General features: G+C 35.7%; 2 protein-coding genes and 1 long non-coding RNA gene across 4 annotated transcripts in view; 1 reads left to right on the top strand and 2 right to left on the bottom strand.

The window, feature by feature from the left end:
* LOC149679374 (uncharacterized) overlaps positions 1-14,928 on the bottom strand; it is a 64,011-nt gene that overhangs the window by 29,876 nt on the left and 19,207 nt on the right. The window lies entirely within an intron of this gene.
* On the bottom strand, positions 6,837-9,357 carry LOC149679379 (uncharacterized). The gene is made up of 3 exons (XM_089835124.1): positions 8,744-9,357; positions 8,213-8,389; positions 6,837-8,142 (listed from the first exon to the last, which is right to left on the bottom strand). The coding sequence occupies exons 1-3, from the start codon at positions 9,015-9,017 to the stop codon at positions 7,817-7,819; spliced, it is 777 nt and encodes a 258-aa protein (XP_089691250.1). The 5' UTR covers positions 9,018-9,357; the 3' UTR covers positions 6,837-7,816.
* LOC149679378 (uncharacterized) lies at positions 7,303-12,420 on the top strand. Its single transcript, XR_016365757.1, has 4 exons — positions 7,303-7,418; positions 7,501-7,540; positions 7,642-7,686; positions 7,747-12,420. It is a non-coding gene; the product is annotated as an uncharacterized LOC149679378 (long non-coding RNA).

Genomic DNA, 14,928 nt, shown 5'->3' with positions numbered 1-14,928 from the left:
GGAATATAGGGAAAGGGAGCGAGCTGCCCAAGCTAATAGAAGGGAAAATCCGGAATATAGGGAAAGGGAGCGAGCTGCCCAAGCTGATAGAAGGGAAAATCCGGAATATAGGGAAAGGGAGCGAGCTGCCCAGGCTGATAGAAGAGAAGATCCGGAATATAGGGAAAGGGAGCGAGCTGCCCAAGCTGATAGAAGGGAAAATCCGGAATATAGGGAAAGGGAGCAAGCTGCCCAAGCGGAAAAAATGGAAGATGCAAACTATCGTGAGAATAAAAATTTTATTGCCCAAGTTAGAAGAGTTTTGAAAAAGAATGATCCATTATATCAAGAATTTTTATATTCTGAGGCTATGTTCCTACGCATAAGTGCGAAATATGTTCCCGTCTTTGTTTTAAAAGTTCTACGGCGTTAATGAGTTAAGAAAAATTTCAGGAAAGCGTCGGATATCTTACAAGTGTTCTGACTCCCATAGTGGAATTGTGTACGGCTTGTCATGCAACCGTATCTAAAGGGTTGCTTCCAAAATTCAGTCCCCTTAATGGCTTTCGATTTCCCGTCGTAAGTGAGATTATTACAGGGTTATCTAATCTTGAACAACGACTTGTTAGCCCTAGAATTCCATTCATTCAAATACGATCTCTTGGTTGCAAAAAGGATCGAAGGGAACTGTTGTTAACGTGCCTTGTAACGTAGACACTTCTTGTTCCGTTTTACCAAGGCTCCCTGACAACACGCATACAATACAGGTTAAATTAATGCGTCGCATGCAGTACAATAACCCATTTTTGTTTGAAACAGTACGTCCTAAGCACATTTTAGCCGCGCTTAGGTCTTTGCTTCAGTCGCCACTTTACAAGAAACATTCCATCACCCTTTCGGAGGGCCTCATGGGCACGTTGGTGGATGAAAGTGTTGATTTCGTCGTGAATGAAAACGACAGAAACATAAAATATTTTGTACATAACGATGTGGCTACTATTATGGCCCAGCCCTTGGGCCGTCTTGTTACATAAAGTCAGAGCTGCCCTGAAATGGTTCTAGGTTTTATATACTGTCTATTAATGAATGTCGCGACTTATCTCTATGATTAACACTAACCCACAACCTGTCCTTTCATTCCCATATCCAGGGTTCTTGTAGGCGCGCCAATAATCTTCTATCAGTAATCAAGGCCAATTTCCCAGGTATCAGCCCCCCCTTTATTAACGCGTCTTTTTCAATGCTACATTCGGCCGATTTTAGAGTTTGGCAGTCAAATTTGGAACCCTACTTCCCAACAAGATAACAAATTACATCATGACGTGTCGGGCAGGGCTAGCCGTATTCCGTACCCTTTAAGGCGCCACCCCCGTGATGTCCGATTGTCCACTTTAGGTTGGTCCTCCCTCACTATCCGCCGTACTTATTTAGATATGGTCACCCTTTTTAAAATTTTGTCTGATCCTAGTCAAAAGTATTTCACTTATTCGACCCACACCAAAGGCACCAGGGGGCACAGTCGAAAGCTTTTCTTGCACCCCTCACGTTCAAAAGTTTTAAGGGACTCGTTCTTTCGAAGGACCATTGCTATATGGAATGCCCTTCCCCCTGAAATTGTTTCAGTTCGTACAGTTCCCCAATTTAAGCGTCTTTTAAAATTACATCTCGCACTAACTTAATTATTATTATATTTTTATTTAACACATATAAATATCAAAAACCCCATTACCTATAGTAAATCTTTATTATCAATTATATTTATATCATTATTATAATTTATGGTTCCTATTTGCGGATTATTCAGCACTCGCTACTTGAATTTCATGTACATTGTTTTTTCCTTCTATGTAACTTGTTATGTTGTCTACTTCGAGCTGTATGGCTATTTATAGCCCTAGCTCGTCATTAATAAAACGGAGCAAAAAAAAAGTATTTGTTTTATATGTATTAATTCCTATAACCCACTAAGCCTACTGGGAATTTATTTCTTACTAAAGATGGGGAATTTAAAAAGTGGTCACGGTGACCACTGGACCCCCTGGCATTTAATAAATAAACTGGTCAAAGCAATTTTTAAACTGGTCATTTGCCCAGTGCCACCGCCTTATTTCTCACCCTAATTGGGAGTACAGTTTGGGAAATAATGATTTTTTAAAACTGGACATTGGGCCAGCCACCCCCCTGGTCTGGAATAAATAAATTGATCCATGACCATTGACCAGGACGCGTCGTCTGCTAAAATGAAGCAGTGGATAATTAAAATAGTTGAGATAACATCTGGACTCTGGTTACCCAGTTACCCTTGAATTTTATTAGTGGTCAAGTACACCACTGACCCCCCTCCGATTTAATTTTTAAACGGGTCCAGGCAATTTTTAAACTAGTCACTCGCCCTATGCCACCGCCTTATTTCCCACGCTGCTTGGGACCAGTGACCCCCTTAGTGTCCGAAATAATAAACTAGTTTCTGGACTGGCCACGACCTTTGTTCTTAATTAATAAACTGGTCCTGAGGACCAGTAACCCTCACTTCTTGAATTTTAAAACTAGTCCAAGCAATTAGCCATATGCCTGATCAGCGCCCAGCGGCCAAAATAGGAACTATCATAAGGATGAGCTTAGAGTAGTGGCAATCTATGTTAACTCCCTATAGGGCATAATAAGTCAAACCCTCGGAGATGCCATTACTCCATTTTATACGAAAAAAAAACGTATTTTATAATTTTATAAATTTTACACCTGTAAAATCTTTTAAAAAACACTTGGCACTTGTATTTCTACTTACTTTCGAGGAAATACCACCGTTTTCTGAAGGTAAGAGTCTTTTTTTATACATTTATTAGTAATAAAAACATTTAAGGCGAGCTAAGCCTTGGTCATGGCCATAATGTAGATTTGCGCATAGCCGCCACTTTTTTACAGAATTACAGAAAGTGCCTACAAGTGCCCTCAGTAGGAAAACTACTATAGCAGTAGTTTTATAGAAAAAGACTTATATTTAAGTTAACTACCGGTGAAAATGGTTCAAAATTGCATATATATAATAAGTAAAATATGATCTATATTATAAAAAATTTAAAAACTTAACTCCGAACTAATTTACTTAAATTTAAGGGTGACTACAACTTACTATTTTACAGAAAATGCTTATATTTAAGTTAATTACGGGTCAAATTAATTCAAATTTACTATACATAATCAGAAACGTGTTTGATTTAATATACACTACTTAAATAGTTAATAACTAGCTATTATCTCACTTAAATTCAGGGTGTCTACAACACACTATTTTACAGAAAATTCTTATATTTAAGTTAATTACGGGTCAAATTAATTCAAATTTACTATACATAATCAGAAACGTGTTTGGTTTAATACACACTACTTAAATAGATAATAACTAGCTATTTTCTCACTTAAAATTCAGGGTGCCTACAACACATTATTTTACAGATTCATGGGTGCCTCCAAATATACTATTTTACAGAAAATGCGATTATTTAAGTTAATTACGAGTAGTAATCATACTTAAACTGAGGAAGACAACAAGACTTTCGTAATCTTGTCTACTGGGGTAAGAATTTTACCAAAATGTGAATATTTAAGTTAATTAAGTATGAAATTAAATTTAACTTGGATTATAATGCTATTTGAGTGTGATGTTCAAATTAAACACTATAAAAAGTAAATGGTGCCAATTAAACTTACGGTAAGGGTGCCTTCAAAATATAGCTAAAGGAAAACCACGGCCACAGCGTTTTGAACTGTCCAAAATGCGAATATTTAACATAACTATTAAAGTAATGAAATTTAATTTGTTAATGTGTCATATAAATGTGGTGCTCAATTTAAACGCAATTTAATGTTAATTGCGAGCAATTATTCTCAAATATAAGGTGCCTACAACTTACATAATACAATTTTACATAACCTGGGTGCCTACGAGTCACAATTTTACCAAAACGCTTTCATTTAGATTTACTTTGGATGGAATTCAATCTAAGTTGGTACATATACATTTGAGATTGCGATGATTAATTTAAACGCGATTTAAAGTTAATTCTGAGCAATTATTCTCAAATATAAGGTGCCTACAAATTTTGAATTTTACATAATCTGGGTGTCTACAACTTTTGAATTTTACATAACCTGGGTGCCTACAAGACACTATTTTATCAGAATGCTTTCATTTAACTTAATTTTGGATGGAATTCAATCTAAGTTGGTACATATATATTTGAGATTGCGATGATTAATTTAAAGGCAACACAGTTTCTCGATGCAACTACCCTTTTTGAAACACTCTGTATAAATTAACGTAATAATTTTTGTAAGTTTTGTTAATGGTTTTGATGTTATTTTATCAATTTAAAACAACAGCACTCTTCCGTTTTGAACCATTAAATTATTAAATAACAAAAGAATTAACACAACAGTTATCCAGGAAAAAATTGGTCACGGGGACATGTGATGGTTTAATGGCTTATATTGGAGACATTTGATCACATTAAAATTTATTAAATATGACGCAAAACAATAGGACTAGGACGCTTACTAGACCCAAAAGCTATCATCTGTGTGGGCTAATTATTTTTTGATTACATGATATGGGGTATACAAGATACTAGTACCCCTAGCACGTGACGTGATTTATTAATGGCCCCTCGACAACTATGCAATCTCTTTTTATAGTGTTTAATTTGAACATCACACTCAAATAGCATTATAATCCAAGTTAGATTTAATTTCATACTTAATTAACTTAAATATTCACATTTTGGTAAAATTCTTACCCCAGTAGACAAGATTACGATAGTCTTGTTGTCTTCCTCAGTTTAAGTATGATTACTACTCGTAATTAACTTAAATAATCGCATTTTCTGTAAAATAGTATATTTGGAGGCACCCATGAATCTGTAAAATAATGTGTTGTAGGCACCCTGAATTTTAAGTGAGAAAATAGCTAGTTATTAACTATTTAAGTAGTGTGTATTAAACCAAACACGTTTCTGATTATGTATAGTAAATTTGAATTAATTTGACCCGTAATTAACTTAAATATAAGCATTTTCTGTAAAATAGTGTGTTGTAGAACCCTGAATTTAAGTGAGATAATAGCTAGTTATTAACTATTTAAGTAGTGCATATTAAATCAAACACGTTTCTGATTATGTATAGTAAATTTGAATTAATTTGACCCGTAATTAACTTAAATAATCGCATTTTCTGTAAAATAGTGTGTTGTAGACACCCTGAATTTAAGTGAGATAATAGCTAGTTATTAACTATTTAAGTAGTGTATGTTAAACCAAACACGTTTCTGATTATGTATAGTAAATTTGAATTAATTTGACCCGTAATTAACTTAAATAATCGCATTTTCTGTAAAATAGTGCCTCCTGTAAGTTATCTTTTCCCGAGTACAAAATCTGTATGCACACTTTAATTTAAGTATATTTGATAGAAATAAATTTTTCAACTCGTTCATATTATAGAGCGTAATATTCTTAGTAGATGAAGGTAATTTGAATTAATTTGATCGGTAATTAACTTAAATAATCGCATTTTCTGTAAAATAGTGTGTTGTAGACACCCTGAATTTAAGTGAGAAAATAGCTAGTTATTAACTATTTAAGTAGTGTATGTTAAACCAAACACGTTTCTGATTATGTATAGTAAATTTGAATTAATTTGACCCGTAATTAACTTAAATAATCGCATTTTCTGTAAAATAGTGCCTCCTGTAAGTCATCTTTTCCCGAGTACAAAATCTGTATGCACACTTTAATTTAAGTATATTTGATAGAAATAAATTTTTCAACTCGTTCATATTATAGAGCGTAATATTCTTAGTAGATGAAGGTAATTTGAATTAATTTGATCGGTAATTAACTTAAATAATCGCATTTTCTGTAAAATAGTGTGTTGTAGACACCCTGAATTTAAGTGAGAAAATAGCTAGTTATTAACTATTTAAGTAGTGTATGTTAAACCAAACACGTTTCTGATTATGTATAGTAAATTTGAATTAATTTGACCCGTAATTAACTTAAATAATCGCATTTTCTGTAAAATAGTGCCTCCTGTATGTCATCCTTTCCCGAGTACATAATCTGTATGCACCCTTTAATTTAAGTATATTTGATAGAAATTAATTTTTTAACGCGTTTATATTATAGAGCGTAATATTCTTAGTAGATGTAGGTAATTTGAATTAATTTGATCGGTAATTAACTTAAATATAAGCATTTTCTGTAAAATATTGTGTTGTAGACACCCTGAATTTAAGTGAGATAATAGTTAGTTATTAACTATTTAAGTAGTGTGTATTAAACCAAACACGTTTCTGATTAAGTATAGTAAATTTGAATTAATTTGACCCGTAATTAACTTAAATAATCGCATTTTCTGTAAAATAGTGTGTTGTAGACACCCTGAATTTAAGTGAGATAATAGCTAGTTATTAACTATTTAAGTAGTGTATATTAAACCAAAAACGTTTCTGATTATGTATAGTAAATTTGAATTAATTTGACCCGTAATTAACTTAAATATAAGCATTTTCTGTAAAATAGTAAGTTGTAGTCACCCTTAAATTTAAGTAAATTAGTTCGGAGTTAAGTTTTAAAATGTTTTATAATATAGATCATATTTTACTTATTATATATATGCAATTTTGAACCATTTTCACCGGTAATTAACTTAAATATAAGTCTTTTTCTATAAAACTACTGCTTTAGTAGTTTTCCTACTGAGGGCACTTGTAGGCACTTTCTGTAATTCTGAAAAAAAGTGGCGGCCCATAGAGTGAAAGAGGCTGTACTTTTGTAACTTGCAAAATTTATTTTTTAGGTTTTTCGAACAATTCTATGGCAAAATGAGGTAGGAGACTAATGAAATATTTAGTGGATAATTTTGGAAGCAAGGTATTATTGATGAATTGGTTGTCTTTCTCTATCATCAAGATTTCGATGTTATCGGGTGGCACAAATACTGCCAAAAAGCATACGGGTACGTTACACACGAAAAGCTGACCCTGAATCTGATGATAGACGTCTGAAGTTTTTCTCAGTTCCAGTTCATCCGTTTCTTCGTCAATGTAAAGGTAAAAGTTACCCGAAGCTGCTTTTCCTCTGATAGTTTCTTTATTCTTGAAAATAGCGTAAGGGCATTTGATCTCCACTAAGTACAGCTGGTCCTCAACCAGTATAAGGCGATCGGGGCTTGCCCCAAGGAAGCAAAATTGTGGATTAACAATCAAACCCACAGAGGTGTGACACTGGGTATTGATGTGTTGCCTGAATATTGAAAAAGCAGCGGGTTCATGCTTCAATCCATGATCCAAGGATTTTGCCGTTACGTAATCTCGTTTTTGGAGGAATGTTTTTACAGGGTCAGTAGAGTCTCTCATTTTCGTGAATGTTCCAAACATGGATGCTGTGAGTCTGTGGTTCCTTTGTTTATGCCAAAAGTGTGATTTACTTTGTAAGTGAGTTTTAATCTCAATGTATTTTTCCCCAGATAAATCCACTTCTATACTTTTTAACACGGCCGTTTCATTGTGAGTGAGGTTGAGGAAATTTTCGTTTCTCTCTTTAACTGGAGTCTTATCGACCCATTCCCACAACTTCTCAATCAAACGTGTATTTTGATTGATTCTAGGTTGGACTGGAATGCATTGATTAGATTTTATCGTTTCAATGACTGGTAAATTAATGTTCATAGTTTTTTGAAAGAGTTTTACGAAGTTGTCCAATTTCTCCTTAGATAAAGGCTGAGAGCCTGGAGGCAGAACATTAAAGCTACTGATGGAACTACCCAAAAGTCGTTTCCTCGGTTATGCTGGGTCGTGCTTAATGATTTCCAAATCGGTGAAAAGGAGAGGCTCATCCGTTTTTGGCTTTTTAACGTGCCACATTTGAAGACGGCTTGTGCATGCAGTACCGCGTAATGGTAAAGATTCAGCTTTCACTTTAACACAGTCAATAAGTTGATATAAGAGGGCAACAGAATGCTTGCAATCCCCGTCATTTCCCGCTGGACATGAGCATGACATCCACTTTACTAGATTGGGCTCTTTGGTGATAGTGAAACACGCAAACAGGTCATAGCTGATAGGTCTGCGATCCGCCTCACATGTAGCTCTTATAAATATAAGATTTCCTGAAGTGAAGATTGAAGAGTTTAACCTAGTTGTTTTTCACGATTGATTTAGTTAAAAGTAAGACTTTACCTTGAATATTACTTTGCAAACCCAAGATCTTATCCTCCCTAAATAGCATGAAACCTTCCAGTTTCTCTCGCTTGGTTTTTGCGTGGCTTTCAGCGAGCCCATCTGCCAAATCAGTCAAACCGACTTGGTCACCCCAACCTTCCCGCGGAGTAACTCTCCCTTGAAGTCTTAGTAGCCCTTTAAAAATAAAAATTTCCTACTTAAGTTTTGAATTTTTGTAAATGTCGTAACTATTAAACAACCCCAGCGAGGGCAAAAGATGGGAAGTATTCTCTACCAGAATAGGATAAACTATGTAATAGTTAGTATAGGGCGCTGTCGGTTAGCTGTGGGGGCTAGCCCCCTGCACCCCTCTATGCATTGTAAAGGCGTTAGATAAGTGGCAATAAGTCGCAAGATGACTTGGTCCAATTAGCTAGCTAGCTGAACTTAACATTAGGCTGGGTTCATTTTGTTTTTATTTTGACTTAACGGGGGGGATCAGTTGGATTCTTGTAACCTAAGTTTAATCAAGGTCAATGCGTTTTTCACCTTCTTTTGACATGTTTGGATTTGTAGCCATTACGTCTGCGCACGCTCGACAAATCCATTCCTCTATCAGGTTCTCCTCTTCTTCCAAATTAACGCAACTAAGATGGTACCATTCTGAGCATGAACTACATTGTATCATCGTCTTTGTAATATCCTTAGGTTGTTTGCATATGCAATACAAGCGCCGTGAAGATTCTTCCTCGAAACTTCTTGAAGCTAAACCCGAAGTTTTCTTTTTCGGTTTAACCGACTCATCTGCCTTTCTCTTTGACATTTTAACTACAATAAATGATAATAATAAACTGAAAGTGCCTAGCCTATATAAAATTTAAATAACACTATATATTACCTCTTCAGTTTTTTCAAAGAAAAGGAGTAGGCCTAGCTTTAAAATTTGGAAAAGATTTAATGACAATCTAGTTACCTTGTAAAAATTTCGTCTAGTAGTTTGTACAAAGGTTATTGGATAGAATGCGCTAGTGACGGTTCTTGTGGCCTTGACCTTCTAGAAAATAAGTATGTTGGATCTTGGGTGTTCTTCTCTCTACTAGGTTGTGGCGCGAAATTCAAAGTACTAACGTAAGTACACATTCTGGGCAAAAGTTTGCCTGATTTTTGTGGTGTGTTGAAACCGTTTGGTCATCAACGAGATTAGAAAATACAACCTTCCTCAACTAAAAATGAAAATTACTGGCTGACGCTGACAAGTGTTTATTTCAGCTTTTATCACAGATTACGTTTCCATTTAGTGATTTTAAGTAAACATTTAAGACTGTATTTTATTTAATGATATTTACAAAAGATTTCATTTTATCTTCCATTACTTTTTGATATGTGAAAACAAACAAAAAACTAGGTTTCATGCACAATTTTCAGCTGTGTTAAGTCTGTAACGGGTTCCAAATCATTTTAATGCCGCGCCAAATTTAGTTTACCTAGATGTCCTAAGATTGCGTTCACTTGCTTTCTACATACCCTTAAACACAAAAAATTGACGGTAAATTTCAACGAGAAACCAAATGGCCAGTGAAGTTGGACAAATAACAGCACACTATAAAAATTTTCTCCAACATAGGGGCTAAAGTCAATGGAATATCTCCCTTCAATAGTTTAAATTCTTTGACACGGCCAATGGCTCTCTCTATATGAATACGGGCCTTGGCAATATCACGGCTGTCAGAAAGTTCTGCAGAAGTGAACTGGTCACGTTGCTTAAGGAATTCAGGAATGTACAGCTTCAGCTTTTTCAAAGCAACTTCTTTGCCAATGTCAAAACCCCTGTCAGCCATAATGCCATCACCCTCTTCCAGCAAGTCCAAAACCCCACAATGCATAATGAGTTTTTTATCTGACGTTCTACCGCAATAAAGGTTTGAGCAATACGTTAAGTGACCAGCCCCAGCCATTCCAACAAGCGCTTTGGCAGTGTTGCAATGCTTGTAAGCACTAAATGTCTCTCGTTGGGCTTCGGATGCGGAGGGTTTTTCAAGTTTAAATTCCGTACAGTCAACGATGATTCGTAAATCCGGATATTTTTTCTTAACTTTGTCCGAAGTCAACTCTAGGGCTCTTTCCAAAGAAGGCCAAATTGGCAACTGAAGGCAACGTTCGTGAAGAAACAAAATCCAAGTGTTTATTATTCGTGAAATATACCCCTGCGAAACATTATAGAGGTCGGCTAAAAATTCTTCCTGGCTTCCCAGCCTTAAGCGTACGAGTGTTAAAAAAAACTCCTCCATGGGATTTAATTTCCTAGCAGGGCCTGGTTTCGCCACTACGTAAAACTCTTTATCACTGTTATCGGTTATTTGAGAAACTTCCTGGCCAACGTAGTTTAGTTTTGCACATTCAGGCAACAAAAGTTGATAAAAACCCCAAAACGCTTGATAGGAAGTGAAGCCGGTGTAAAACTTAATCTTCGCATCTTCATTAACAAGTCGAATCACTGAAAATTTTTCTTTGCCACGTAGAGATAGTATTCCAATTGTTTCTTCACAAGCTCTACTTTACCCGGTGTGTAAGGGGAGTATGACGATTTCAGCGAGATTCCACTGCTAGGGATTGAAGATGACTGACTTGCTTGAGAGTGCGCTTGCGGTTCATCTTCATGAAGACATATGAAAGGCAATGGGTTTTCAGGATCAGGGTTTTGCGAGTCGGATACCATTATATTGTCATCAATAGCTTCTTCAATCTCTTCCAAATCAAAGGACAACGCTCCCATTTCTTCTAATGCTTCAGATTGTTGCTCGAGAGTCAAATCACGGAGAGTCAGTTTAGGGATAATTTCATCGGTTACATTAATCTGATCTCCAAATAAGGATGGAATCGCGAACGGTTTGAGCCGACTACGTAGTCTCTTTCCAGTGGTGGGAAAGAAATCTGATTTTGTAAAATGTTTTGAACAAATCCGTAAACTGGAGATATCAGTGGACAGAGGTCCTACAGCTGTTGTTATAGAATCAATCCACTTCTTTCTAGTGGCAGTCTCTTTCGGAAAGTTGTGGTAAGAAAGAAAACGTTCTTTACACCTACAGTTTTGAACGCAGCAAACATGCGTTGAAGCCATGATTTTTACCTAAATAAGTAAATAACAAGTTGGGAAAACCAAAATATTACCTCTCCGAGTCAAGAGGTCTACTACTACAAAGTTATTTACCTATATGTGGAATTATTTCTCTTTTTTGAAGTAAAATTTATGAAATATTGAAGCAGTATTCCAAGCATAGCGAATATACAGTAAAGCAGACGACATTTTACATCCAATAAGAGTAAATCTTGGACACATGGAAATCAGTCAATGGGGAAAAGAACAGGAAATGAAGCCTACGCTTCAGCTGTTTACCGTATATTCTGATAACTACATTCACAACTGGTTAGCAGTGTAAACACTATCGTCTCGTCTCACCTCAACAATATTCTTAGTTTGCCAACATGAGTGTTAACGTTAAATAATACCAAAGCTAAATTGTAGCTAGACGCACTGCTAGTCAATGCGCACCTAAAGAGATTAAAAGCTCTGTAGCTTAGCCCTACTAATCTAATTGCCACCATGATCTTCTCTTCTATTATAAAACCTTAACCTGATTATTTAAGAGTGTATTTAACTTTCGGCTCACTCTGAACCGTTGTTGTCTCTTCATTTCAGACACGAAAATCAAAACCCAAAGTTTGCTTCACTTCAGGCCTCAATTATTTACTCTTTAGTTCACTAAGCCTATTGAGGGTAATACTAGATATACCCGCCGGAGTTTAGGGCTTAGCTTCCTTCATGAAATCACTAAACCAAGAATTATTCTATATACAGATGTAGTATAGCTTAAGTAATATATAAACAGCCATTTCAAATAATAATATTAAAATAAATCTTTGGAATATCAAAATGAAACAGAGCTTTAAAGCTACAAAAGTACTAAATGCATCATAATTACGAAAAATATTTCCACATATTCACTTTATATTAAGGATAAAGGGAATATTATGGTTCTGAAGGATTTCTTTACACATCAAAACAAAACGAACTTCTAACGTGGCGCACTAGTGTAACAACGGACGGACACACACAGACAATCAAATAGACAGCTTTTCAACCCTTTTCGTACTAATTTTGAATTGAGAAACAAGATTATCTTAAATATTAAAATAAATATAATTATTATTTAATATTTTCTTCGTTAGTTATTCGCCTTATTGAACGTTACATCGTTTTAAAAAAGAACAATTAAACATTCTTGAGAGACTTGACTAATATTGGCGTTTGAAATGAAGCATACGCCGGTTGCTTTGCCTTACTCAAATAGGTGGTATATAAGGGTGTCGAACTACAGCTAAAAGCAAGAACAACCGCAATTGCGAAAACCTTTGGTGGACAACCCACCCTAGGGAGGCTAGACGTTTCTCGTAACCCTAGCTGATCGCCGCGAATGTCTTAAACCCAACGATGACGATGGAGTTAGAAGCCAATGAGACAGATTGGTGTCTATGTGGAATAGACGGAAGACCAGTACATGGTGGTGTTTAGAAGCCAGTATGTACAGACTGGTGTCCAAGTGGAATGGACGAAGACCAGAAGATGGTGGTGATTAGAAGCCAGTATGTACAGACCGGTGTCCATGTGGGATGGACGAAGACCAAAAGATGGTGGTGATTAGAAGCTAGTATGTACAGACTGGTGTCCAAGTGGAATGGACGAGGACCAGAAGATAATGGTGATTAGAAGCCAGTATGTACAGTTTGGTGTCCTTGTGGAATGGACAAAGACCAGAAGATGGTGGTGTGAGAACTCAAGTAGAGGAGCTATTTCCGTGACTGTGAATGCAGTTCGGAAATGGCGAACACGTTTGCTCCGATTTGGAAATTGCGAACGCGGTCACGTGGGTGTAACAACAGACACACAAACACACACACAAACAAACAAACAAACAAACAGACACACACGATCGTTACAGAACCTCTCCGTGACATACGTCACTCGGAGAGGTAAAAACGTTTATGATATATTTTGTTTTATGCCTTTAAATATAGAGACACACACTTAACAAAGTTTGTTATTGTGGGCACCATTATCGACTCTTATTTTAAGAATATGTAACAGTTTAATGTCCGGATATTTAAATATCAGTACCTTAAAACGTTTCTAACGTTTTTTTTAACATGATAAAATAACGTTTTTCAACGCTGAAAACGAAGCTAATCACTAATCTGCGGCTGCCGTGTTTTACAAGACCAAGGCTTATATAGAGACACACACTTAACAAAGTTTGTTATGGTGGGCACCATTATCGACTCTTATTTTAAGAATATGTAACAGTTTAATGTCCGGATATTTAAATATCAGTACCTTAAAACGTTGCTAACGTTTTTTTAACATGATAAAATAACGTTTTTCAACGCTGAAAACGACGCTAATCACTAATCAGTAATCTGCCGTGTTTTACATGACCAAGGCTTAGCTCGCCTTAAATGTTTTTATTACTAATAAATGTATAAAAAAAGACTCTTACCTTCAGAAAACGGTGGTATTTCCTCGAAAGTAAGTAGAAATACAAGTTCCAAGTGTTTTTTAAAAGATTTTACAGGTGTAAAATTTATAAAATTATAAAATACGTTTTTTTTCCGTATAAAATGGAGTAATGGCATCTCCGAGGGTTTGACTTATTATGCCCTATAGGGAGTTAACATAGATTGCCACTACTCTAAGCTCATCCTTATGATAGTTCCTATTTTGGCCGCTGGGCGCTGATCAGGCATATGGCTAATTAATAAACTGGTTTTGAACAAAGAACTTGGAACATATAAGCCCCCTAGAATTACACATCAAATCTACGCTTCGCGCGCCCGGTTTTTTCAACAAGTATACTTTATCATTCGTCGGTAGCGCCATCTATGTGTGTGGCGCATAACTAGAATTTTCTATATTTGATTTTTCGCGCGAAAATGAAACAATTTCAAACTTTTTGGCGGGAAATAGCGCGATTTCAAAGTGCTTTTAGTTTAATACACTACATGTTTAAATATAGTTTTTAAACGTTTAATGACATAATAAAAACGATTTATTATTGAGAAAAACACTTTCTTGCGCTAATTTCAAAGTGTGCAAGTATAAAATGGGCAAAAAATGTTCAATTGAGGAATGTAAAAATACACGTAGAAATAAAAATGTTTCTTGTTTTTGCTCCATTCAATTGACGAGCTGATAATATAGTAAAAAGGTGGTTAAAGAGATAGGGATTGGTGGATTTCTTTCCCTCCATCCGAGTTAAAGTTTTAGGAACTTACGTATTTTGAGTTTAAATAGAGAAAGAGTGGGCTGGCCAACTACTTCGGTAGGAATGGAGTTCCAGATGGGAACACTCCTCCTGGCATAAGTAAGCAAAGCGCAAAAATTGTTCCACAATTTTACATTATTTTTATTACTAACTGCAACTCAAATAAAGATATCCGGTTGATCAGTCCAGTTTGTTAGTAAAATGGCTCAATGCCATTGGAAAATCAAATTGGTCTCCAGGGAAAAATACCGCGATTTGTACAGGGTTGCCACAGAAATTTCAATTTCAGAACCAAATTCCCTGACTTTTCCAGGTTTTCCCTGACATTTTTCTTAGATTTTCCCTGACCTTTTTAGGCCGAAAACGTAAATTTTTGCTGCACGTTTTCAGTGCTTTTAATTAAATAAACCCTCTACA

Source organism: Phalangium opilio, unplaced genomic scaffold (assembly GCF_054372755.1).
Source record: "Phalangium opilio isolate 3A_F unplaced genomic scaffold, DU_Popi_V2 ptg000041l_1, whole genome shotgun sequence".
Taxonomy (NCBI): Eukaryota; Metazoa; Arthropoda; class Arachnida; order Opiliones; family Phalangiidae; genus Phalangium; species Phalangium opilio.
The sequence above is the reverse complement of the archived record's forward strand: the minus strand, read 5'-3'. Positions and strand labels throughout refer to the sequence as shown.

Excerpts from the sequence above, each read along its gene's own strand:
- LOC149679379 (XM_089835124.1), bottom strand. The coding sequence starts at position 9,017 with ATGTCAAAGAGAAAGGCAGATGAGTCGGTTAAACCGAAAAAGAAAACT. Across the intron at positions 8,390-8,743 it reads TCCAAACATGTCAAAAGAAG|GGCTACTAAGACTTCAAGGG; the intron begins GTGAAAAACGCA and ends TTATTTTTAAAG. Across the intron at positions 8,143-8,212 it reads TTTGCAAAGTAATATTCAAG|GAAATCTTATATTTATAAGA; the intron begins GTAAAGTCTTAC and ends TCTTCACTTCAG.